Source organism: Oryza sativa, chromosome 4, assembly GCF_034140825.1.
Source record: "Oryza sativa Japonica Group chromosome 4, ASM3414082v1".
Taxonomy (NCBI): Eukaryota; Viridiplantae; Streptophyta; class Magnoliopsida; order Poales; family Poaceae; genus Oryza; species Oryza sativa.
In genome coordinates, this window is record NC_089038.1 from 11,256,482 (window position 1) to 11,282,396 (window position 25,915).

The following is a 25,915-nucleotide window of genomic DNA, read 5'->3' on the forward strand; positions in this document are numbered from 1 at the left end:
AGCTCTGAGACGTGCCGGCGGTGTGCCTTGCGGCCCACCTCCACCATGGCCTCCACTGAGCGTCGCCCCTCTTCGACACGCGCCCATGCGGCGTCGAGCTCCGCCCGCTCTGCTTGCAGGGCCTCCACCTGGGCACTTAACCCGTCCAACACCGTGGTGTTTGCGACGGCCAAGGCCTGCAGAAGGGGTTCTGCGCTCAGTGGAGCAACGGAAGGCGTGGGGAAGAGCCGCCTCGAAGAGGATGCCGCGCGGCTTGGCCCGCCGATGGACGTGCCGGACTCGGGGATGTCCCCCGGACCTGGTTTGTCCTGAGCGTCGCACGAGGGAGTGGGCCCAAGCGATGCGCCCGCGGCCTCGTCGCGAGTTGCCTCGGAAGTCGTCGTCGCCTCGGCCTGGCGAAGTCTGGCCTCCTCCCGAGCGGCTTCTTCAGCTTGGCGAGCTCGGACGGCCCCCTGGGCAGCTTCCTCGGCTTCTCGAAGGCGATCCGCGGCCTCTTGCCGGTCAGTTTCACGGGTCGCCTCGGAGGATGTCGTCGCCTCGGCCTGGCGGAGTCCGGCCTCCTCCCGAGCGGCTTCCTCGGTCTGGCGAGCCCGGGCGGCCTCCCGAGCGGCCTCCTCGGCTTCCCGAAGGCGATCCGCGGCTTCTCGCCGGTCAGATTCCCGCCTCCGAGCCTCTGTGGTCGCCGGGTCCTCGGCCTCAGACTGGCCGGACTTGGAATGGCGGGAGGGACGCGACGGGATCTCGCTGAAGCAGAAGAAAAGCCAGAAGACAAACAAGATGGGTGAATAAAAACTTGTGTTGGAAGAATGAATACAGCCACAATGGGCGTGGGACGAACCTGCGAGGAGGTCGGTTAAACGACCACCTTGGAGGGGAAATGAGGTTTCCCCGGGATGGTTCTGTCCCCCCCATCTTGCGGAGCCGTTTCTTCTTCCGCTCCTCCTCGGGCTGCGGCGTCGGCGCGGCCCCCTCCGGGCGCCTGCTGCTGTCACGCGCCGCCCCGCCCCCTCGGGGAAGAGATGGGGAGGAAATACCCTCTTGCTTCCTCTTCCCTCGGGTGTCGGCAGGGCGGCCGCTCCCCGGGCCCCCGTCGCGGGGCCCAGAAGCACGACCCCCTCCCGGGGTAGATTGTTCCCCCCTGCGGCTCCCGCCCGCGCCATCGTGGCCTCGAGGAGCCCGCTCCTCCGACGCCCCGACCGCCTGCATGATGGTCAGGATGTTGGCGCGATCTGGATCGCTGCAGAGGGGGAGGACTCCTTGGGGGATGAGGGATGCCTCCGCGGAGCTGAGATTCAGCACCCGTTGGATCATTACCTTGAAGTCTTCGGGGACCCAGTCCCATTTGACCCCCCGGTGGGTCCTCATACAGTCCTCGGACCCGGTGTACTCCCAGGCGCGCCGCTGGAGTGGCGCGATCCGGCGACGAAGATAGTCGCCGAACACCATGGCCCCTGTGAGCCCTTGGGATCGCAGGCCCGCCAGGCGGTCGAGGACGGCGTCGTAACCATCTCCCAGATCTACCGGCGCCCGCCAGTTGGAGGCCTGCGCTGGAGGCTGGCTCGGAAGTCGGAGGCGCGCTTCGTCGGCGAGGGGGGTGTAGAACCAGTCGCTCTTCCAGTCATCCCACTTCTTGCGGAGGACGCAGGGAATGTAGCGGTTCAGCACCGGCCCCCGCGGCTGGAAGTAGCAACCACCAACCACCGACGGCGGCGACACCGGCTGTACGGTGAAGAACCACCGGAACAGCCGAAGGGATGGGCGCACCCCGATAAACATCTCGCACAGGTGCGCGAAGATGGCCAATGTCATTACCGCGTTGGGGGTGAGGTGCGCCATCTGGAGATCGTAAAACTCTAGAACATCCATGAAGAAAGAAGAAAATGGCGGAACCAGCCCTGCCATAGCAAATGGGAGGAAGAAGACGGACCGCCCCGGGTAGCGTGGCGCCGGGCATCCCTCGCCCAGCGAGACTATCTCCCGGCCGGTGGCAGATTCCGGCATGAAGCGGCGCGGCAGCCCGGCCTGTCTCTCGCTCACGATGCGGGAAGGCGGCAGCACGCTACCGTCAAGCGGAGCGGAGCCCCGTGCCATGATGCCGGAAGAAGAGATGTTTGAGAGCGAGCGCGTGTGGCGAAGGTAGGGCACAGGAAACAAGGAGTTAGGGCGCAAGCGGCGAAGACAAGGGGAATAATGGCGAGAGGAAGGAAGCAAATCTCTTCCTCGGCGACTTTATACCCTTGCCAACGCTGTGCCCAGCTCCTCGTTTCTCGCGCCCACTATCTTGCCCCCTCGTTTCTCGCGCCCACGCTTCCACTAATCCCATTCGCCCGTTTGCGGTGCATGAGGTGGATATGCGGCTGTGGCAGTCGAGATGGAACATCTCGTGCGCGAGTTAATTACGCTCGCCGACCGAAGCGCCATCATCATATCTCCAGGAAAAACGAACCGGCTTGTCCCGATTTTTAGACCGGCCCCACCTGTCACCAGGCCTTAGGAAGTGGCGTCACGCCCGACCGCTTCCCTCGAGGAGGGCGATCGCCCTGGCATAACGCCGGGGGCTACTGTCGGTGACATGGGACCGGGAGTATCATGACTTAGAGACTTGAGGCAGACACGATCACCCACGTGGCCTAACCCCCTCGGGGGGGTCGGGCCCGAGGGTGATACGGCCGCCCTTCTCTTTGTCTCCCCGAGGGGTCGGACCGCTACCGCCTCGGCCCCGAGGGCCGAGGCGCCCCGACCCCTTGTGGGTTTTGCGCCGCGTGTATGGGGTAGGTGAGCATAGCGGGGCTCACCTAACCACATTTATTGCGGTTTGGACGAGCGCGTCACGCCGCATGTAACGCAGTGCAGCGCGCTCGTTTATCCGGTCTGTGACCGGTCACAGACCAGTCAGATCGTGGGTTAGGTGGCGACAGGCGGTCTGACACACGCCTCGCCCCATCCCGTCAGGACGAGAGCCTCCAAGCACTCGTCCCTAGCCGGAACCGGCGTGTTAGCTCCTGGAGATGGCACGTTGGTTCCGGTCAGATATATGCCAGGCTTCATCCTAACCATTACAGGCAAGATATTGTATGAAGAAGGGCGAACATGCAGATTGTTAAACTGACACGTGGTGGACAAGAATGACCGATTTGTGACCGGTCTGACAATGGTCATGTCGTCAGCAGACAGCCATGTTCCCACGTCGCGCCTGCTTCCGGCGGAAGTGGAGGTAGGTATGGGCCGTCCCATCAGAAGGTCATTCGGACGGCAGCCATACAAATCTCCGTCCATTAATGAAGAGAAGTCAAGTAAGAAAGAGAGGGAGAGATGGTGCATGTGGTATCCCCTTGAGATATAAAAGGAGGACCTTGCCCACTTAGAGAAGGAAAGAGGGAAAAAACGATCCCAGAACGATCGGGGGCTGACTCGCACTTTGTAGCTTCTTCATACACAGATCCACCAAAACACAGGAGTAGGGTATTACGCTTCTCAGCGGCCCGAACCTGTATACATCGCCCGTGTCTTGTGTGATTTCACTCTCGCGAACCTTCCACACACAGACTAGGAGCTTAGAATCTCACCCAGGGCCCCCGGCCGAACCGGCAAAGGGGAGCCTGCGTGGTCTCCCGATGAGGAGCCCCACGCTCCGTCAGATGTGATAGAAAAGTTGTGTCTATATAAAAGGCTTGGTGTGATGGAAAGTTGGAAGTTTGGAAAAAAACTTTGGAACTAAACAAGGCCTTATTCTTCAAACTTCCAACTTTTCCATTACATCAAAACTTCCATACACACATAAACTTCTAAATTTTTCTTCACATTATTCCAATTTCAACCAAACTTACAATTTTGACACGATCAACCCAAACTATGAACCGCGCACTTTACTTAAAGTAAAAAGAAAAAAACTGTGCGCTCTCCAACTACCGCAGCAACGTGTCGAGCACAGGAACACGTGTCACTTCAGTTCTTCCAATTGCTGGGGCCCACCACTGTTTACTTCTGTACAGGCAGGTGGCCATGCTGATGACACTCCACACTCCTCGACTTTCGTAGCAGCAAGCCACGCGTGACCGAGAAGCCTCGCGGCCATGGCGACGGCGACGCAAGCTCCCACCTCGCCCGCCGCCGCGTCCGGGCGTGGCTCCGTTCTCCCCCTCCTCCGTGGCCGCCCCTCCACCCGCGTCCGCCTCGCCGTTGGCCGGCGACCGCAGACCGCCCTCCGCGCGCAGCCGCCGGGGGCGGCGGAGGTGGTGGAGCAGTCGGTGAACACCATCCGGTTCCTCGCCGTGGACTCCGTGGAGAAGGCCAAGTCCGGCCACCCGGGACTCCCCATGGGGTGCGCGCCGCTGGGCCACGTCCTATTCGACGAGTTCCTCCGGTTCAACCCCAAGAACCCCTACTGGTTCGACCGCGACCGCTTCATCCTCTCCGCCGGCCATGGATGCATGCTCCAGTACGCACTGCTTCACCTCGCCGGATACGACAGCGTCACGGTGAGCTCCTCTTTTCTTGAATTTTTTGTGGGGCTTTAGGAGGGTTTTTTGGTCGAATTTTAGGAGCAGTTTGTAAATGGAAATCGATTGCCCTGGAAATATGAAACTAATGTTGGTTGTTTTGGGATTTAAATTGAAATAAGTTGAACCAAATGCGAAAGGCATCAAAGGTTGCAGAGAGATCTTTGATCCTATCGGCAATCTGTTTCAATTCTTGTACTGCTTCTTAGAAGATGGGTATGCTTATCCCAGTCCCCTCTCTGCTTTCATGGTCCGGTTTTCTACCGGTAGTTGTGGTGCTATTTCGGCTTCTCAATTCCGGCATGAAAGCTTTCTTGGGATGATCTGAGGAATCATGTAATTTTCTGCGCACAGTAATTTTGACAATTGGTAAGCAGGCAGGGCAAACTTATATCAGCATGATTGTTTGTTCATTTCTAAATTAAGTTTCAGAGGTAAATGGATAACATATCTTAGCTGTGTGTCTTATGACAAAGCCGGAGATGTAATCCATTTCCATTATCTAAAAAAATGGATAACATATATCCAGATGAGAATTGTCATAATCTGTAATAAGAATATATTCCAATTGTATATACTCCCTTCGGATGAAATTACTGGACGGTTTGGACTGTGCAAATGCTTGCACCTAGTTGTATTTAGCTGTCGGAAATGTCAGATAAACCTGACCAGAGGGAGTGCATGTTGATCTTGTGCACTAAATGTAATATTGATAAATTTGTAGTCTTATATTTCGTTTGGTTCTCTATTTCTCCTTTGTACACGTATCATGATTGCACCAAAGCAGCAGTGCCATCACAAGTTGGACAAGAAACAAGTTCCAGACATGTATATCTAGAGAGTTAGACTATCTCTAATGTTGAGGTGTCCAACAGTGATAAGTCATTTTAACATGTTCTCTAGCAACTGACTCACTAAGCATAACAAATGAAATAAATCTTCTCTGCATTATGCGGTTTTGGCTGTCTTCACCTGTTTTTGTTCTGTTGCTTTGTTTACTTTCTTATTGGATGTGCGATGGCTAGCAGATTAAACATCCACATCATTCATCACAGTATATTTCTGGCCTTCCACTCTTTTATGTTCTGCTGAGCATTTTCAATCCTTATTCTCTAGACTGCTGGTAAGTTGGAGCAGTTGTTATCCCATCAGCTGATGACACCAAGCTCCATACATGCCATGGCAGCAACATTATTTGTTTTGATGCAAACGAATATAAAAGAAAGCAGTACATTATAGGTCATACTTTCATATTTTAGTTGTTGTAGCTTAGCACACATAAAACAAGGTTGTAGTTAACTCTAGGTTTTGTGACATTTTTACCCCCTATTGATTACCTTTACTTGTAATTAATAGCATCCAAATTACCTTGCCATTTCACCTAGCTCGTTCAATCCCATGCCTCTACACCTTAACATCAGCCCATAAATGGTCTTGCAAACAGTTCATTGACAAGAGATATGAACTTGAGTTAGGATATATTGGGGAAATTATCTCAAAGAGATGAAACATTATTTCTTTAAGAACAAAACCAACACCCTAAAACAGTATCTTAAAAAAAATTGAGATTTTATATGGTTTTCAAATTAGATGTTATATTTTTGGTGATGAATTATCATCTTTATTTGTTTAGTCAGTAAGATATTAATATTGTTCCGTTAATTCCTTCTTAATTTTTTTTATTAGAGGATCATATTTGTTTGTGCAGATGGATGATCTGAAAGCTTTCCGGCAGTGGGGAAGCAGAACTCCTGGTCACCCAGAAAACTTCGAAACACCTGGTGTTGAAGTCACTACTGGTTTGCCTCTTGTACTAATTTTTAAAGTTTGCTTTATCCCCTTCTGGTGTTCTTCCGGAAAAATTACCTATCTCTAAAACCTTCTGATGTTATGCAGGTCCTCTGGGGCAGGGTTTTGCAAATGCTGTTGGCCTAGCGCTTGCTGAGAAACATCTAGCTGCCCGTTTCAATAAGCCTGATTTGAAAATCGTGGATCATCACACGTAAGTTATTCCTTTCTTGACCTAATGCACAATAGGGACAGTGGTAAGTTCTAATACAATATTGGTACTTGATGGTCTTAGGTATGTTATACTTGGGGATGGCTGCCAAATGGAAGGTGTGTCAAATGAGGCATCCTCCCTTGCTGGTCACTGGGGTCTCGGGAAACTAATTGCCTTCTACGATGACAATCATATATCAATTGATGGTAGCACAGGCATTGCTTTCACTGAAGATGCACTTGCCCGATATGAGGCACTAGGTTGGCATACTATCTGGGTGAAAAATGGTAACACAGGGTATGATGACATCCGTGCTGCAATTAAGGAAGCAAAGGCAGTCAAAGACAAGCCAACTCTTATCAAGGTGACAGCTAGTTTGCCACTTTAATTTCTTTGCTTATCATCTCGATTCAGTTTTACCAGACAGAAGGTGTTGATCTTCCATATAGGTGACTACTACTATTGGTTATGGATCCCCAAACAAAGCAAACACTTATAGTGTTCATGGTAGCGCTCTAGGTACCAAAGAAGTAGAGGCAACCAAAAACAATCTTTCTTGGCATCATGAACCTTTCCATGTTCCTGATGAGGTGAAAAGGTACATATTATTCACTACTCTACGCTTAAGCCACTGTTGGATTTAGGCTGCAGTGCTGCACATTTTCGAAGGAAAAGTAATCATAATTCATAATTTAATATCTTTTTAGCAATCTTTTATTTTTGAGCAACCATCGTAGTTTAACAATGTAGCCAGTCTTCAGGCAATTCAAATAAGATGGTTTAATAAGAAAGTAGTGGTTTAACTGATCAATTGCAAGGTCAAGATGAATTCAAATTTATCTTCCTCAACATTTGGTGGTACACTGTAAGCATTGCCATGGGATCAATGCCCTATTTCTACTAGAATACATTAATACCACAGAACAAGAGTAGTAAAAAAATAAAATCAACAGCAATGCTTCCCATCCATGATTTCTTTGGTGTGTTGCAAACTTCCTATATGTAATAGTTAAAATCGAGAATTATTTTTCAGATGTATAAATCGGGAGCATCATATGTGTGGTCAATCTTGAACTGCTCTTTATCAGTAAATTTCAGACCCTTTGTTTTGTGGCATTAATAAAACAAAACGACATATTTTATTTTTTTTCCATCACAAAACCACTTGTTCTCAGTAAACTGTCAGGGGTGCACAAGCAGGCTGATACGTAAAGCATGCCACATCAGTTCATTGCGAGCTCCAGGGTGTGTGCAGGCTTACTGCATTCCTCAGTGTCATAGTTGCCCTGCACTGCCTCTTTCCTGCTTCAGTATTGCCTACTTGCTGCAGCACTAGACTTGCCATGCACCACCATCTGGAGAGGCTGCTTCAGTTGAGCTATAAAAAAAGGTTTCTTCTTGCTAACTAGAACTCTAGAAGCAATATTTCAAGAGAAGGCTTCAATGATGATTTTTTGTGTTCCTGAAATTAACTGAGAAAGTAACCCCTAAAAAGACAATGAGAGCAATCCTAGCAAAAATGCTTCAGCCTTATACAATTTCTCCAATATGTGAGAAGAAAATATCAACAAATAAATCCAAAAATTTTGAAGATAATAATTCGGTACAAAACTAATGCACAGCTGCACAAAAGTAATCTATATCACATATCTTACAAATACCCTAATCTAGGGTTTATGCTTTAAGCAGCAAATATGGGCCAACGCCAACAGGCGGAGAAGGCAAGAACGTTCCTGCTTGTAATGCAACTACCCCCTATAGCAATCACCACCCAGACATTCAGACTTATTCCGTGTGGGGAAGACCACAACAACCTGTGCTGCTAAAGTTCAAGGAGATTGATAATGTTTTTGAGGAAAAAGGAGACTGATAATGCAGTTTTGTGAAATTTATGTTTCAATTTCCATTTTTTTGTTCAAACAAACTTTGTTCTGCACGATAGTTTGGTTAATAAAATTATTCCTCACAGGCACTGGAGTCACCATATTGATGAGGGTGCTTCTCTGGAAGCTGAATGGAATAAAAAAATTGTTGAATATGAAAAGAAATATCGCCAGGAGGCTGCTGAGTTAAAGAGCATAATTTCAGGAGAACTGCCTTCCGGGTGGGACAATTCTCTTCCAGTAAGTGCTTCCCTGAATTCAAATGCCATGTCTGTTCAAATAGCAGGTGTAAAAATGATGCATATGTTTTTCTTTTCACTGTTCTTTTATCTGTTTTGCAGAAATATACTCCTGAAAATCCTGCTGATGCTACAAGGAACTTATCTCAACAATGCTTGAATGCTCTTGCTAAAGCAATACCTGGATTTCTTGGAGGTAGTGCCGATCTCGCAACATCAAATATGACATTACTAAAAATGTTTGGTGATTTTCAAAAAGACACACCTGAAGAAAGAAACATCCGTTTTGGTGTGAGAGAGCATGCAATGGGTGCCATTTCCAACGGCATTGCATTGCACAGTCCTGGACTAATACCTTACTGTGCAACATTCTTTGTGTTTACTGACTATATGAGAGCTGCCATTCGTCTTTCGGCCTTATGTGGATCAAGGGTGATCTTTGTAATGACTCATGATTCAATTGGCCTTGGAGAAGATGGGCCAACACATCAGCCTGTTGAACAGTTATTCAGCCTCCGCGCCATGCCAAACATACTAATGCTTCGACCTGCAGATGGAAACGAGACTTCTGGAGCTTACAAGATTGCAGTTCTTAATAGGCAAAGGCCCTCTGTCCTTGCCCTTTCTAGGCAGAAGCTTCAACAGCTGAAAGGAACATCAGCGGAAGGCGTTGCCAAGGGAGGATACATTATTTCTGATAATTCATCAGGAAACAAACCAGATATCATTCTCATCGGCACTGGTTCTGAACTTGAGATTGTAGAAAAAGCCGCAGATGAGCTGAGGAAAGATGGGAAGACTGTACGAGTAGTTTCACTGGTTTGCTGGGAATTGTTTGAGGAGCAGTCGGAGAAATACAAGGAGAGTGTTTTTCCAAGTGAAGTAACTTCTAGGATCAGCGTCGAGGCTGGGGTCACATTTGGATGGGAGAAATATATCGGAGAAAAAGGTAAAGCTATTGGTGTTGACCGTTTTGGTTCTAGTGCGCCTGCTGGGAAAATATACAAGGAGCTTGGTTTGACAGTGGAAAATGTCATTGCAACGGCCAAGTCACTGTGAAGTATCGTTTGCTTTAATGAGCATATATATAGGAATGCCAGTTTCAATAATATATTGGATTTGAATAAAGCGGCAGGCTTTCAAGTAGTTTGTGCTTGAGGAGTCCGTGTTTAGGCTTTCTGAGTGTAAGGCACTTTTTTTTTGAACGAACCAGTCAGTGTAAGGCACTTTACATGCTGTTTCAATTCACTCTTGAATTTTGCCGTCGCACTTGGGAGCATTGAGAGTTTATTAGTCGGGGCCGGCCCATGAACTGCCATTACTATGTTGTTGCAGAATAAAATGTTGATGGCATTATCAGATTCATTATCGGCTTTTTATCAAGTTATAATGGTATGGTTCTGATTTTTCCAATTTATTAAGCCTAGTTAATCCGTTATTAATAAATGTTTACTGTAGCACCACATTGTCAAATTATGACGCAATTAGGCTTAAAAGATTCGTCTCGCAATTTACACGTAATTTGTGTAATTAATTTTTTTCTATATTTAATACCTCATGCATGTGTCCAAATATTCGATGTGATAGATTTGGGAACTAAATAGAGCCTTACGTTGCACGGTTTCTGAATCCTTCTGCTGTTCTGCAAGGCTTGCAGTTTGCGGAGAATTGAAGAACATGCAATGGCATGGATGAACGTAAGTATTTTTAGGGGATTATTCTCGATATGACCTGACCGCGTAGATTTTCTGAATCCTTCTGCTGTTCTGCAAGACTCGCAGTTTTGCAGAGTATTCAAGAACAGGCAATGGAATAGTTGAAAGGGATGAATCAACGAACAAAGCGGCAACATTTATCCATGTACTCTATTTTCTGTAAGGTCTTCTGCCGTATTCTAAACATGATACTGTAATTGGCACCATGCTTTATACATGAGCAGTAGAACATTCCAGTAGACGATGTTAAAATACAGATTATAATGCAGATCAAAGTAACACAACATCGTCAATCATGTCGTGCACGTCATTATTGTCTATAAAAACGCAGTTATTCTTTATTTCCTCAGGCACAAAACCTTACAAAATTGAAAGCAAATTTTCACCATCTAAATGATCAGTACCGACTTTTTAAACTGAAGCAAAAAAAAATCATAATAATGTACAAGAGACTATAGCGCGTTTGTTGGCACGCCAGTATTTAAGCTCGTTGGTCAACTTCAATTGACGATCTGCCGTGGTTTTAGCTGGTAGGGTAACGAAGAATTGCTCCAAAGATGTTGCCTTGGATAGAAGATACTTTGCGAGCAATCTCTCGTTGGGCTTCCCTTTGTAGTTGTGCAATTTGATCTTCCTCAGCTTGTGCAAGCACTCGATGTTGCTCTCCCACAAGCTCAGCGGCACACGCACACCTTGGTTATCATCCGAGGCGCCGCCGTCCTCCTCCTCCTCCTCCTCGGAGTCGTAGTCGTCGTCGGAGTCGACGCCGAGGTAGTATGGCTTTGCAGGCTGAGTACGGAGAGGGAACAGCGAGAGCACGTCGAGCTCCGGCGTGTTGCGGAGCAATGTGGAGACTGAGCGGATGGTCTGGTCGTCCTTGAGGAGGCCCTTGAGCGCGAGCTGCCGGAGGTGGGGATGGTGGCGGAGGGCGCGCGTGAAGGCGCCGCTGTGGTACGCCATCGCCGGGCGGAGGTGGAGGTGGAGGAAGGTGAGGCTGGCGCACCGGGTGATGAGCTTCGTGATGGGCACGACGGCGGGGGCGGATTTCCCGACGAGGCTCTCGCAGATGTCGATCGTCATGGCCAGGACGTTGGTGCAGTCGGCGATCATCAAGAAGTTCTCGCCGGCGGGAAGGCCGTCCTTGTAGCGCAGCGTCCGGAGGCGTTGGGTGTGGAGCACGACGTGGGCGGCGTTGTGGCAGCAGATCATGGCGAAGCTCTCGAGGCGCGGGCTGGCAACGACGAGGTCCGCCACGCTGGGGCACTGCTCCAGCGTCAGGTCGGCGAGGTTCGGGCAGCCGGAGACGAGCTGCTGCACCGCCTCGTCCGTCGTCGCCATGATCCTCTTGAGGGAGAGGATCTCCAGCGACGGCATGGAGACGCCGCCCTCCGGCACGTCGAGCTGGAAGTTGGTGAGCCGCAGGCGGCGCAGCGTGTCGCACCGGAAGATGTGTGGCGGCGTGGCGGTGAACGAGCCGCGCATGGAGTCGTCGAAGTCGGCGGAGGCATCGGGGTGGCGGCGGAAGGGGCAGAGCTTGCGGTTGGAGCAGTCCCCGTGCCTGAGCTTGACGTCGAACTCCTGGAGGCCGGCGGCGGTGGCGGTGGCGACCGCCTGGTGGAGCGCGTCGTGCGGCGGCCAGAGATCGACGAGCCGGAGCGTGCGGATGGGCGCCGCCGAGTTCTTGGCGACGATGGCGCTTGAGATCTGGTCGCTCTCGGGGTCGACGAGGTCGACGACGGGGACGGCTGCGTGGATGTGGCGCCACCGGTGGGACAGCGCGGCGGTGCTAGCCGCGTCGACGGAGCCGAGGTGAGAGAGGACGCGCACTAGTATTCCGTCCGGGAGAGCGCTCAGCCGGTCGTGTCGGTGCCTGCCGGTCGTCGTCGCCATATTGTCGGCGTCGTCTCTTGACGGCGTCGTAGATTGGTTTGTGGCGTCGGCTGTCGTCGCAGTTAGGCGCTATTTATGCCGATTAGGCGCCGCCCGTGCCCGAGTTTGTTTCTTCCTTTATAGTTCTAGTCGGTTTTAGCAAAAATCGGGGCAGGTACCACCTCGATTCCGTCTCGATCATTGGGGAGCGTACTTCAACGGGACTCCCTCATTCCAAATTAAATAAAAAACAGATGGTACTAAAATTTTTAATCACATCAGATGTTTTTTTTTTGACACTAATTATAAATATTAAACGTAGACTATTAATAAAACCTATCCATAATCTTAGACTAATTCACGAGACGAATCTATTGAGCCTAATTAATCCATAATTAACCTATGTGATACTACAGTAAACATTCTCTAATTATGGATTAATTAGGCTTAAAAAATTTATCTCGCAAATTAGCTTTTATTTATGTAATTAGTTTTGTAAGTAGTCTATATTTAATACTCTAAATTAGTGTTTAAATATAGAGACTAAAGTTAAGTCTCTGGATCCAAACACCACCTCAATCTCGTACGAGATTCTAATACTACAAATATATACGTATTCAGATCCGTAGTACAGTAGTAGTACTGGATATGAATAAACCAATCTCGTACGGTATCATCGTACTATAAATTTACGTGTTCAGATTCATAGTACTATATAATGTTCATATATATAAGATTGGTTTATTTAGGACGGAGAGGGAGTATGTTTCAGCAAATCCAGATTCCGCTAATTAAGCAATAATCACCTTAGATTTCCGAATCCATCCATTGATCTTGTGGACCATTGGATTTAAATCCAACGGAAGCCCAAGAAACTGACCACAGAACAAGTTAATGGGCTTATGACTGTCATAAAAGAGGTCTGTTGGTTTAACGGGCTTTTAACGGATTTCAGATCTGTTTTTATTTCTAGTAACCTATATTTGCTTTGGACATTGCCCAATAATGACCCATGGGATCTATGCTTCTTTTTGCTTAACTTTTTTTCTTTCTGAACTTTGATAAGTTTTGCATATTTTGGTCAAAAAGTGTTCGTTGCAATTTGACTTGAAAGTCAAGACAAATCAAAATAAAAATATCCCAAGAGAAATAGGGATAGGTGAGATCAAATCTCTATCTCTACCATATATATTAGAAAAACTGAAAATATTTCTACCAGAATTTTTATACTTTAAATTGGTTTTTAAGATGTGAGTCTAGAATAACTACTATACACCCTCCTCCCAGCTCAACCCCTCCCTCTCCTAGCCCAACCCAATCGACCTACACCATCCCACCGCTTTGTCCCACGTGAATCCACTCGGTGCCCCACACGCGCCTTTCCTGGTTGGTCTTTATTTTTCTCTCCCCCTTTTTTTTATTTTTCTCCTTTTCTTTTCTCCCAATCCAGATCCTCTCACTCTACTTCCAATCCTCTCTCTTTTCCTCCTTCTGTTTTCTTCTTCTTTTTTTCTCTTCCAAATTTCTCAACTCAAAAATATTTTGCTTATACAATTATCATTTTTTAAGGTGTGTATGCGGCACGGTTAATACTATTGACTAGAAATCCACGCTTGGCTGATGGTGCCAGAACTGTGTTGTGCACGAACTAAGTTGACGGAAACAATGGCCTAGGAGATCTGTTTAGTTCCAGTGCAGGTCCAAATCTTGGTGAGATACGGGCATGCCGGTTTGATCCATCAACTGATAAGATATACAAATAACATATCAAAGAGCCGATCGGCTGATAAGCCGATGGAGTAATTTCAGCCGATGCCGATACCAGCCGGTAGCGATAGGGTTTTGAGCTATCAGCTCTATATTTGATGTAGAATCTGACACTTGATGTAAATAAAGACAATCGGCTGATGATAATATGATAAAACAATAATATAATCCAATAGAAACCAATCGTCTAACAATAATATAATAGAATAGGCACTGATCCGAAGGTTAAAGCATACATCGGCTGGAGGTCCGATGTCATGGAATCCAAATGATTAGATAAACAATGAAACCTTTGTTGCGCTGGGCTAAATGCAACTTGTATGTAATTCTTGTAAGCTGATACAACGTCCATATATATAACTCATTGGCTGAAACTCCGGTGAAACCCTTATTGACAATTAAAAAGCAGGCTAAAGATTATGGTTCTAAGCACGACTTAGTAGGTCGAGTGTACTGATGCAGTACTAGGTATGAAAATAAAAAAAATATCTTGACAATCAAGCCCTTGACTGAATTTCAGGGTGGTCGATATCTTAGCTAATCTAATATGGTAAAGCGATTTAGCCGATATCGGCATAAACCCTAAAACGAATCTCAGCCGATACAGGTAAATCGAACTACCAAGCTAGATTAGCAAAGATATATGATAGTAGTGCTTACATTGACAAGATCAGAGTATCAAAGCCCTAGCTCCGCCGATGCAAACAACCATGACAAGTATAAACTCGTCGAAAAGTAGAAAAGTAAAAAAAGGGTAGCGATGCGCCGAATTGTAGATCGTGGAGATAGTTTACAATGACCCCGGGTATACATATTTATACCCATGGGTAGATACTAGTCCTTGTTAGACAAGAAAGAAACTTTCCTAGGGATAAAAGGAAAACATGAAGTCCTTATCGGACACTAAACACACTTTTCTAAAGATAAAAGGAAACTAACATATTATTCCTAATTAAAAGATACATTGCCATGCCGCATACTCCTTGAACTCTGTCTCTTCTGGATAAACTTCTGTCTCTTCTGGATAAACTTCTTTTAGTTGATTAATTTCCTTAACCGAATATAGCAAGAATCTGACTATTGGCGACTTGATAATTCCCATCGGCTGATTCTAGGACTCTGAAGCCGATACTGACTCTAGGCCGATGATGACTTCAGGGCTTATCAAATTTCATTGTTAACAATTACTCTGCAAATACTTTTCATCTATAAGTAAAGTTTCACAAATTGAATAATCAAAATTTCAATCTTTGATCAATGAGCAAACTACCCATGCGTCAACTTATGGAGAATAGTCACCAAATCAATTTATGAGACTATAAAAAGGTGTACATAAGACATTCTTTGTGTCGATGCATGAAGCGAGCACAACCGGGTTGAATGCTATATATATATATATATATATATATATATATATATATATATGTCAGGGTTACGGATAAGGTATACCCTCTACCCTTGGATATACGTTGTATACCGATACGGTATACCTGCGCGTATACGAGTAATTCCTGTATATGCTAAGGAAACCTATCACGTGAGGGAAACAAAGTTCACCAATGGAAGGAGTCCTACTCGGATAGAACTGGGTCGTTACTATACCGTGTGGGGTTTGCCACCTCCGAGTCCTACTTGGAGATTGACTGACCCGCGGTATAAAAGGGACCCCCCGGGAAGGGATTAAGGCATCGAGTCTTACCGTCAACACACCCACCACAACCTACGAAGCCGGAGCCTACAGGAGCCAAGTCGCTGGGTGATCTAGTCGAACCAACTCGACTACGGTCTCGTCGGTATCATCAAGTTCTGCTATTCCCTTTGTAATCTGTGGTTGTCGTCATATAATCCCATATCAACTGGATTAGAGCTATTACCTATCAAGGGGCCTGAACCAGTATAATCCCTGTTTCCTGTTTGCTTGATGTCGTACTACGTAGATCCTCGTACCAGCGTACCCCAATACCCTCTATATCCGGTCTACGGGTATCCCCCGTCGACAGTGGCGCGCCAGGTAGGGGCACTTGGTGCTCAAGGTTCTACTACTATGTCATCAAGCTTCGTCGACAACAGCGTCAACCCCGGCATCAACCAAGGAGTTTCTACCTCGACAATGCTGGTGTGGACTCAAGTCGGCGAAATCGTCTTCCCGGTTTACACCACGGTGCCGATCTCTACTGGTCCATCAATGACCAGAAGCGAGAACGTCATGGTTACAACCCTGGATGACTCCATGTCGAAGGATCCTCCTGCAGAAGTGGAGAACGGAACATCAACGACATCTGAGCCCGAGAAGGATCCTAGTGCGGCCAAATCTTGTCCTTCCGACGTGAATCACGAGCCGACAAGGACAACTTCCGAAGCGACGAGGTCCCGGTGTCCTATCCACAAAACAAGGAAACATACCTTGCAAGCTTGTTGGGTTTTTCTCGACGTACAAGCTGAGATCCGTGCCTGCAAAGAGCGTGGAATCCAACGTACTTCTCCAACCCGTGATGTCTATTGTCCTATTCACAAGACAAAGAATCACGACCTCTCAAGCTACAAAGTTCTTCTCAGCGCCATGAAGACGTCACCTCCTAAGGTCCAGCAGTCACAAATCTCTCTTAGAGATACAAACAAGGAACGAGGAGCGACAATTATCTCAGATCGATTCGTTGGGGTAATCGACATCGATCCCTACGAGCCGTCAATTCTACACTTGCTCGAAGACCAGGCCTCGTCGTCAACGAGTACACCACGCGATGTGTTCACTATCGATGGGATCAGTACGTCTGCGCGCGCTAACGCAGAAGTGGAGGATCAAGTGGTTACACCGGCCCAGCACATCAGGGCCATCGACGCAATACTGAGGGAGACCCCTTATGATCCCGTTCTGAACGATGATCTCGCACAGTGGATAGAACGACTATGGGAATCGGTGGCCAACCTCAGCAACGCGTTCGAGGAGGCCGCTGCCAGGGTACCGCCAGAACAACCGCCAACCGGCGACGCTAATGGCGAACTACCTGAGCAGCGGGCGTCACCTCGTCAAGCCACCCTTCCACCTCGCGGCACCAGCGATCTCCGTGACCATCTGAATGGCCGCCGAGAAGCACGACACGCTCGTGACAACGAAAACCATTCCTGACATCATGACTCCTCGCGACGTCGCGAGAACGAAGAGCGAGGAGGACACCCGAGCGAAAACCAAGACTGTGATAACCGCCACAACCGCCACGATCGCAAACATCGCGAACAGTGGATGTTGGGCGATACTGGTGGAGGACACCGCCATAATGATGATGATGATGGGGATCGGCGCCGGGACAACAACGGTGGGCGACGACAGGATTCTCGAGAACCCGTACGTCATCCTCGTAATCGTACCCCGGAACCAAGTCACTCATCGTCATCGTCATCATCCTCATCATGCTCGTCATCAGATAGACATCCACGGAGGACATACGATCGCCGACAACCCACCGCCCCCGGCGGCGGGTGTAGAGCTTTCAGTCGTGCCCTACGTGATGTCTGATGGCCTAAGAGATTCCGACCAGGAGCAATAGAGAAGTACGATCGGAGCACCGACCCAGAAGAATTCCTTCAGGTCTATTCCAAAGTACTCTACGCTGCCGGAGCAAACGATAACATGTTGGTGAATTATTTGCCGGCGGCGTTGAAAGGATCTGCACGTTCATGGCTAGTTCACCTCCCACCATACTCGATTTCTTCATGGGCAGATCTGTGGCAGCAGTTCGTCGCTAACTTCCAAGGAACTTACAAGCGCCACGCGATCGAAGACGACCTACATGTGTTGACACAGAATCCGGGCGAATCATTGAGGGACTACGTTCGGCGCTTTAATGAGTGCAGAAATACGATCCCCGAAATCACCGACGCTTCTGTGATCCGCGCTTTCAAGACTGGTGTCAGAGATCGCTACACCACCCAGGAGTTGGCGACAAGGCGGATCACGACTGCTCGAAAACTATTCGAGATTGTCGATCGATGTGCTCACGCGAACGACGCATTGAGACGCAAGAACGACAAGCCAAAGACGACGGGAGATAAGAAACTAGCCAAGGACGCACCTGAGTCAAGTAAGAAGAAAAGTCACAAGAGTGGGAAAAGGAAAACTCAAACGGAAGTGCTCGCAGCAGAGTACGCGGACTCGCCCGAGCACCCAGCCCACAAGGCAACGACACGAAGAAAATATGGTGCCCTATACACAAGTCGGACATGCACTCTCTGGAGGATTGCTTCGTCTTCAAAAAGTCGCTCGCGAAGCAACTGGCATTGGAGAAAGGCAAGCGAGTACGTGTAGTCGAGAAGGCCACTGAAGCAGCTACTCAGGACTCGGACTTGGCATACCCAAACTCTGATCTCCATGTCTCATACATCTTCGGAGGTTCCACGGCGTACTCCTCAAAGCGAGAGTACAAGACAGTGGAGCGTGAAGTTTGTTCGACATGGAAGGGGGCTGCACCCAAGATGAAGTGGTCAGAACAGAAAATCGAATTCTCAGAAGCAGACCACCCCAAGACTGTTGTCACCCCAGGGCGATATCCGATCGTGGTCGAGCCCACTATCCGGAATATCAAAGTTGCACGGGTTCTCATCGACGGCGGCAACTCCATCAACCTACTCTTCGCCAACACCTTGGACGCGATGGGGATCCTACGAAGCGAGTTGACGCCCACTGATCAACCCTTCCATGGAATTATCCCTCAGTCGTCGTCCAAGCCATTGGGCAAGATCACACTTCCTGTGACTTTCGGCCAAGCAAACAACTTCCGAACAGAGCAGATCACCTTTGATGTTGCTGAGTTTGACACAGCATATAACGCCATCATCGGGAGGACGGCACTCGCGAAGTTTATGGCCGCATCTTACTACGCGTATCAAGTGCTCAAGATGCCCGGGCGTATCAAAGCTGGCAATGCAGCGCGACAAGCGGAGCCTCGACATGGTCGAGAACACGCCCAACCCACCCGCCACAGCTGAGCCACCCAAGAAAGTGAGCAAAACAAACATAACGCCGAAGCCAGACGGCTCAATTAAGATCGTTCCGCTTTCCAGTGCCAACCCCGACAAGACCGTCAAGATCGGGGCATCACTGAATGAGAAATAGGAACTCGCGCTCATCACCTTCCTCCGCGACAATGCAGATGTGTTCGCTTGGCAGCCGTTCGACATGCCAGGGGTCCCTAGGGAGGTGATTGAGCACAAACTCATGGTGCGACCCGATGCCAAGCCAGTAAAACAAAAACTGCGGTGATTTGCACCAGACCGGAAACAAGCCATACGAGAAGAGCTCGATAAGCTTCTCAAAGCTGGTTTCATCAGAGAAGTACTCCATCCAGAGTGGCTAGCCAATCCAGTCATGGTGCGGAAGGCTAACGGGAAGTGGAGGATGTGTGTCGACTTCACCGACCTCAACAAGGCGTGTCCCAAGGATCACTTCCCTCTTCCTCGAATAGACCAATTGGTGGACTCAACAGCTGGTTGTGAGTTGTTGAGCGTTCTTGACGCCTACTCCGGCTACCACCAGATCAGCATGGCGAAAGAGGACGAGGAGAAGATAGCATTCATCACGCTGTTCGGTGTAACTGTTACGTTAAGATGCCGTTTGGACTGATAACCGCAGGAAACACTTTCCAACGCACGGTCCAAGGGGCACTTAACGATCAGCTTGGGAACAATGTCGAGGCCTACGTCGATGACATTGTTGTCAAGGCCAAGACAAGCGACTCATTGATTGACGATCTCCGGGAAACGTTCGACAACCTCCGACGATATCGCCTCATGCTCAATCCAGAGAAGTGCACGTTTGTAGTACCATCGGGCAAGCTACTCGGGTTCCTCGTTTTTGGAAGAGGGATCGAACAAAACCCCGAGAAGATCAAGGCAATCGAAAATATGAAGTCGCCCACAAGAGTCAAGGAAGTCCAGAAGCTAACTGGATGCATGGTGGCACTGAGCAGGTTCATCACTAGGATGGGAGAGCGTGGACAACCTTTCTTCGCTCTACTGAAGAAACAAGACAAATTTGTATAGACACAGGAAGCCGAAGAGGCGTTCATCGCACTCAAGCGCTACCTGTCATATCCCCCTGTACTTGTTGCCCCCTAATCTAATGAAGAATTATTCCTCTATGTTGCCGCCACGCCATATTCTGTGAGTACTGTCATTGTTGTCGAGAGAGATAAGGTGCAAAGACCAGTCTACTACATCAGTGAAGCTCTCCACGACACGAAGACAAGATACCCACAGATCAAAAAGCTGCTCTATGCAGTAATCATGACATCAAGAAAGCTACGCCACTACTTCCAAGCCCACAGGGTCACAGTTGTTTCCTCCTTCCCTCTTGGTGAAGTCGTAAGAAACAGAGACGTTGTTGGCCGCATCGCGAAATGGGTAGTCTAGCTAAGCTAGTTTGATGTCCACTTTGTGCCACGAACAACCATCAAGTCCCAGGTCCTCGCCGATTTCGTAGCTGACTGGACTATGCCTGAAAACAGGTCGGACGGTCAAACCGACAGCGAAACATGGACAATGGCATTCGACGGCGCACTCAACAACCAAGGAGCAGGAGTAGGGTTCATCTTGACATCACCTTCGGGAGATCAGTTCAAGCATGCAATTCACCTCGACTTCAGGGCGACCAACAATACAGCCGAGTACGAAGGACTACTTGCTGGGATAAGAGCAGCAGCCGCACTTGGAGTCAAGCGATTGATCGTGAAAGGGGACTCCGAACTATTCCCAAACCACGTGCACAAAGACTAGAAGTGCTCTAGTCCCGAGTTATCCAAGTACCTCGCAGAAGTCAGGAAGCTGGAGAAAAGGTTTGATGGAATCGAGGTCCGACACGTATACCGCAAGGACAACATCGAACCGGACGACCTAGCACGGCCGCGCATCCAGACGGGAGCCACTCGAACCCGGCACCTTCCTAGACGTCCTGACAAAGCCATCGGTAAAAGAGGCAAACGACGAAGATAGCACAGTCGCCCCCGACATCAGCTCGGGGGCTACAGAGGCAGAACACGCCGGCCGACATCGAGACCACAAATGACTGGAGGATCCCACTCATTAAATTCATAACTAGCGACGAGTTGCCCGAGGACGATGCAGAAGCCGAGAAAATAACCCGTCAAGCCAAAATCTATTGTATGATTGGCAACGATCTATACAAGAAGGCGCCAAACGGGCTACTTCTCAAATGCGTCTCGTCCAACGATGGCAAACATCTCCTCCTCGACATACACGAAAGGATCTGTGGGTCACACGCCTCCGGTCGCACATTGGTCGAAAAAGCTTTTCGACAAGGGTTTTTCTGGCCGACAGCCCTCAAAGACGCTTGCGACATGGTTCAGCGGTGTGAAGCCTGTCAATTTCACAGTAAAAACACAAAGCTACCAGCGCAAGCGCTCCAAACTATCCCTCTTACTTGGCCATTCTCGTGCTGGGGGCTCGACATACTCGGACCATTCCCACGAGCACAGGGCGGCTATAGGTTCCTATTCGTGGTGATCGACAAATTCACCAAGTGGATCGAAGCAACACCCATGGGGGAAATCAAGGCCGACAACGCCATCAAATTCATTAAAGGGATATTCTGCAGATATGGATTGCCTCACCGCATCATAACAGACAACAGCTCCCAGTTCATCAGTGCCGACTTCCAGGACTACTGTATTGGACTGGGAGTCAAGATCTGCTTCGCCTCGGTTTCTCACCCTCAGAGCAATGGACAGGTCGAGAGGGCAAACGGCATAGTACTACAAGGAATCAAGACCCGTGTCTACGACAAACTGATGTCACATGACAGGAAATGGGTTGAAGAACTCCCCTCTGTACTATGGGCCGTGCGTACCACACCGACAACGTCCAACAAGGAGACACCATTCTTCCTCGTGTACGGCTCAGAGGCCATGCTCCCCACTGAGCTACGACATCAGAGTACACGAGTACAGAAGTACTCCGACGAGGACCAGGAGGAGCAGCGAAACGACGATGTGAATCTACTCGAGGAACATCGAGAAAGAGTTGTCGTCAGAGCAGCCAGCTACCAACAGGCCCTTCGCCGATACCACGAGAAGCGCATCAGAGCACGAACGCTTTCGATCAGCGACTACTTCCTCCGACGGGTTCAAAGCCAAGCATGGCGTAACAAGCTCTTACCCAAGTGGGAAGGACTGTACACGATCACGCAAGTCTTGCGGCCAGGTGCATTCAAGATTGTAGACGGCGATGGTCGCGAGTTAGCAAATTCTTGGAACATTGATCAATTACGTAAATTCTATGTATAAATCAATAGTATCCATACTTGTAAGACATCTTACAGCTTCAATAAAGCTTATTTTCAGGTAAAGATGACGGTCAATGTGATCCCTTACCACGACGACACCTAGCGTTGAAACCTATCCTAATGTCCCTTTACGTCGTCTTGACAAGGCCTCTGAGGAACCTGAGGGAACTTCGGCTAGGGACACCCAGAGCGGATAAGGCCTTGTCGGATCATGTAGAGACAAACGACCATGTAAGATCTGGTCATGTAAGAGTTCTCGCCGTGCGTATTAACGAAGCCGTGTAATCAGAAATTGGGTTTTCCAACTTCATGGCTGGGGGCTAGGATCAGTGCTTGTTCAACTAAGGCAGGTCAAGGGTCTAAGAGCCTTATCCTCCGAGAACGATTCTCCGAGGACAAGGCTAGGGTCTAGGGACAGTGTATGACTCAAGTGACTGATCGAAGTCGCGAAGTGAGAAAACACTCATACACAGCACATCTAGAGTAAGAAAACTTAGTTAGATAGATTTCTTTTCTATTTCACAAGTACTTCTTACAATTCGTAAATATTCCAAAATATATTACATGTCTCCTTGAGATATCTTTTACAGGATACAGAGACTACCAGGACGGCCAACGCCAATCCATGGACTGAAAGACCTTCTCGGCGAGCGGCGCCATCGACTTCGCCAGATTGTTTATCTTTGCGGGAGTCCTCCGAGAACATGAAAAACCCTTCGTGGAGGAACTCGAGGTGCAGCTGCAGGCGATGATCTCAGATGCAGGCCGACACATGCCCTCCGGCATAGCGGCTTGATCGACGATACTCCTGCTTCAGGGCCTCGTCGATACGTCTACCGACCCCTTCGAGCTGTGTACAGGCCCCATTCAACAATGAGATTGAACGTGCTGATGAAGCCTAGAGGGGGGGGTGTATAGGCTGTCCCTGAAAACTTAAAAACAAATCGCAGCGGTAAAATTCAAACAGACCCGAAACTTCCTGGTAAGGAACTCCGGAACTTCCGGCTTGCCAGGCCCGGAACTTCCGGTGTTCTTAGGACAGGAACTTCTGGGTAACAGATAAGAGATGAAATTCAAATTTTGAAATAGGAGACTAAGCCAATCTTCACAAGATGAAGCACAGGTATTCTAAGCAGGAGATAAATCACAGAATCATCCACAGAAACAACACAGAAAGAGACAAGAGCGATTTTTTTCCCGAAGTTCGGATCTTGCGATCCTACTCTCTGTTGAGGAGCTCCAAAGAGCTGGATCTCAATTAACCCCTTGCCTCACTTGTGCAAAAACCCCAGAGGAAATCCACAGCCTTCAACCACAAACACCCCTAGGCAAACTTCTAGAATTGAGTGACCACCAAGATCCAACTCAAACTACTTCTAGAAATTTTCCACAAGTGTAGGTTGCTCTACTTGGAAAACCTCTAGAATCTCAGCACAAGAACTTCATTAACTTATCTCGTTCCCTTTCGGAGGAGAGGAGATCCTTCACAAACTTACGCGGGACATCCACAATATGCAGCGGATTCTCGCGGGCGACACCTAACCGTCTAGGAGATCATCTCCAAGAGTAATAAGCACCGAGATGACAGCCCACAAGATATTCCAAGTGCTCACCCAAGATCCTAGTCTTCACACCTCTCCAAATCTTCTTCTCTCACTCTCAATCTCACTTTCTCACAAGAATTAGGCTCTAGATTGAGTGGAGAAGGCAAGAAACAGTTGCGAGAAGCTAGCAACAGCTCTAGGTTTGAAAAGTGAAAGTGGAATAGCCAAGAATCGAGCTGGAAACGAGCTGTGTATGTATAACGGCTAGGTGACATCATCTAGCTGTTACTCAATTTTGAACTAGAAACTAGACAGGAAATTCCGGACCTGGAAGACAGGAACTTCCGGATAACACTTAGGAAAATTTCTTTCATCAGACCGGAACTTCCGGACCTGGAAGACAGGAAGTTCTGGATAACACTTCGGAAAATTTCTTTCATCAGACCGGAACTTCCGGACCTGGAAGACAGGAAGTTCCGGACATGCGTTTTTGGACAGATGGAGTATTTGTAAAAATAACTCCTAGGGAAACTTTGACACTTGGTTCACACTAAGAGCACTTGATATATCTCAGAGCATCACCTAGAATCCCTCTTAATAGTACAGTTTTTCCTAAAAACTCGATTGCAATAAATAAACTATCCTATGCACTTTTTGAGTTCCGGTCCGCTTGATTTTATACTTTTGGGGGGTCTCCAAGCATCCATCTTCCACACCTTGGACTAATGCGTTTGAAAGTAGCTCAATAAACTCATTAGTCCCTTAACCACATTTGTCATTAATCACCAAAACCCACTAGGAGGATTAATGCACTTTCATAGATGTATCAGGCCGCCGACTCCTCGGGATTCCCGTGAGGTACTCAGAGCTCCCTGTAGATTTCAGCCATCGCCGTGCAGCAACTCTTGAGGTACGAGTTGAACCACACCTCCGCGACCTCGGAGAGCTTCCACGGCCTGCTCCTTCTTCACTTCCACCATAGTCCTCTCGAGTTCGGCCACCTCGAACTTCGTCCTTCAGTACTGGATTCGACGATCTCGATCGGCCAACGCGCTCTCGAGGTCTGCCCAACACGGAAATGACTAAGTCAAGTTGTTCTTCTATCTCGAGAACACAACAAATTAAGTCAATCCAAACAAAAGAGTAAAGGATGTGAAGACCAAAGCACTAACCTAGGGACGTCATCGCCATGTCCGCCCCCATGGATAGTCTTTGATCGACATCGTCCTGCGGCACGTACGGCTCGAGCACAAGTGCCGGAACGATTACCGACGTCTCAGGCTGCCCGCGCTGCTGGACATCCTCGACATCGACATCTCTACAACGACAACAAAGTAATAGGAATCAACATGCTAAAGAAAACGAAGGTGGCGACTGCATACACAAAGGTAGTTTGAACCTATGAAAGTTTTACAAGCATGATTGATTAAGGAGTACAAGGGGACTGAAATCCTACTCTTGAAAAAGGGGGAGAATAGACTCCCCCAAGTCACCGACTTCCTCCATCACGCCCTTATGCGCGTCATTAGCAGCCCCCTGATCCAGGATCCTCCGGAGGTCGAGATCAGGGTGCGTCAACCTTACGCACGCGAGGATGTGGCACGCCCCGGTGTAGATCCCGTTAGACGTCTCTTCCCCGATCCTGGCCGCATGCTTGGAGGGAATCTCCTCCATCGCCGTGGCCAGTTCTGCGAGCGAGGACGTCAGCGAGAACTCATCGGGATTCTCCGGGATGGTGGTCGTGACGCCGCACTCCCTGGCGAGCTGGTGCAGGCCAGTGTAGGTAACCCGCAGTGAGCCACGGATCTCCGACAAGTTGTTCTCGAGCTCCGACATGCGGTGCTCGAGCCCCTGCCGCTGCCTCTCGTTGCCGGCCACCAGCTCCCTCATTTTCTGGAGGTCCTCGAGGACCTCCGCTAGGTCACACGCTAGCTTGTCGGCGCGTTCATTCGCCCGACGCCGCCGCCGCCGCCCTGGCCTCCTCGATCTCGCGTCCTATGCCGCGAGCACCGGCCTAGAGGATGCGCTCCATCTCAGCTTGGAGCTCCCCCAAGGTGAGGACATCAGCGGGTGGGCCCCGAGTGGGCACAAGGCCACCGGCAGG

At 48.9% G+C, this 25,915-nt stretch overlaps 2 protein-coding genes across 3 annotated transcripts; one reads left to right on the forward strand and one right to left on the reverse strand.

The window, feature by feature from the left end:
- Positions 1–4,010: 4,010 nt before the first annotated feature.
- Positions 4,011–9,988, forward strand: LOC4335330 (transketolase, chloroplastic). Of its 2 annotated transcripts, none has more exons than XM_066309881.1 (7): positions 4,011–4,478; positions 6,208–6,298; positions 6,396–6,501; positions 6,583–6,865; positions 6,951–7,099; positions 8,191–8,624; positions 8,726–9,988. In XM_066309881.1, exons 1-6 carry the CDS (start codon positions 4,074–4,076, stop codon positions 8,369–8,371), a joined length of 1,215 nt encoding a protein of 404 aa, XP_066165978.1. In that variant the 5' UTR covers positions 4,011–4,073; the 3' UTR covers positions 8,372–8,624; positions 8,726–9,988. The 2 variants fall into 2 exon arrangements, with proteins under 2 accessions (XP_066165978.1, XP_015633388.1); XM_015777902.3 differs by having other exon boundaries at positions 8,471–8,624.
- A 559-nt stretch (positions 9,989–10,547) lies between these two features.
- LOC9266443 (F-box/LRR-repeat protein At3g26922-like) lies at positions 10,548–12,273 on the reverse strand. Its single transcript, XM_015779271.3, has one exon. It carries the CDS (start codon positions 12,226–12,228, stop codon positions 10,771–10,773), a length of 1,458 nt encoding a protein of 485 aa, XP_015634757.1. The 5' UTR covers positions 12,229–12,273; the 3' UTR covers positions 10,548–10,770.
- Between the last annotated feature and the right edge of the window lie 13,642 nt (positions 12,274–25,915).

Bases quoted from the DNA above. Each gene is read 5' to 3' on its own strand.
- LOC9266443 (XM_015779271.3), bottom strand. From the start codon at position 12,228: ATGGCGACGACGACCGGCAGGCACCGACACGACCGGCTGAGCGCTCTC.
- LOC4335330 (XM_015777902.3), top strand. From the start codon at position 4,074: ATGGCGACGGCGACGCAAGCTCCCACCTCGCCCGCCGCCGCGTCCGGG. The intron at 6,299-6,395 runs GTTTGCCTCTTG...GATGTTATGCAG, and splicing joins TGGTGTTGAAGTCACTACTG to GTCCTCTGGGGCAGGGTTTT. The intron at 8,625-8,725 runs GTAAGTGCTTCC...TCTGTTTTGCAG, and splicing joins GGTGGGACAATTCTCTTCCA to AAATATACTCCTGAAAATCC.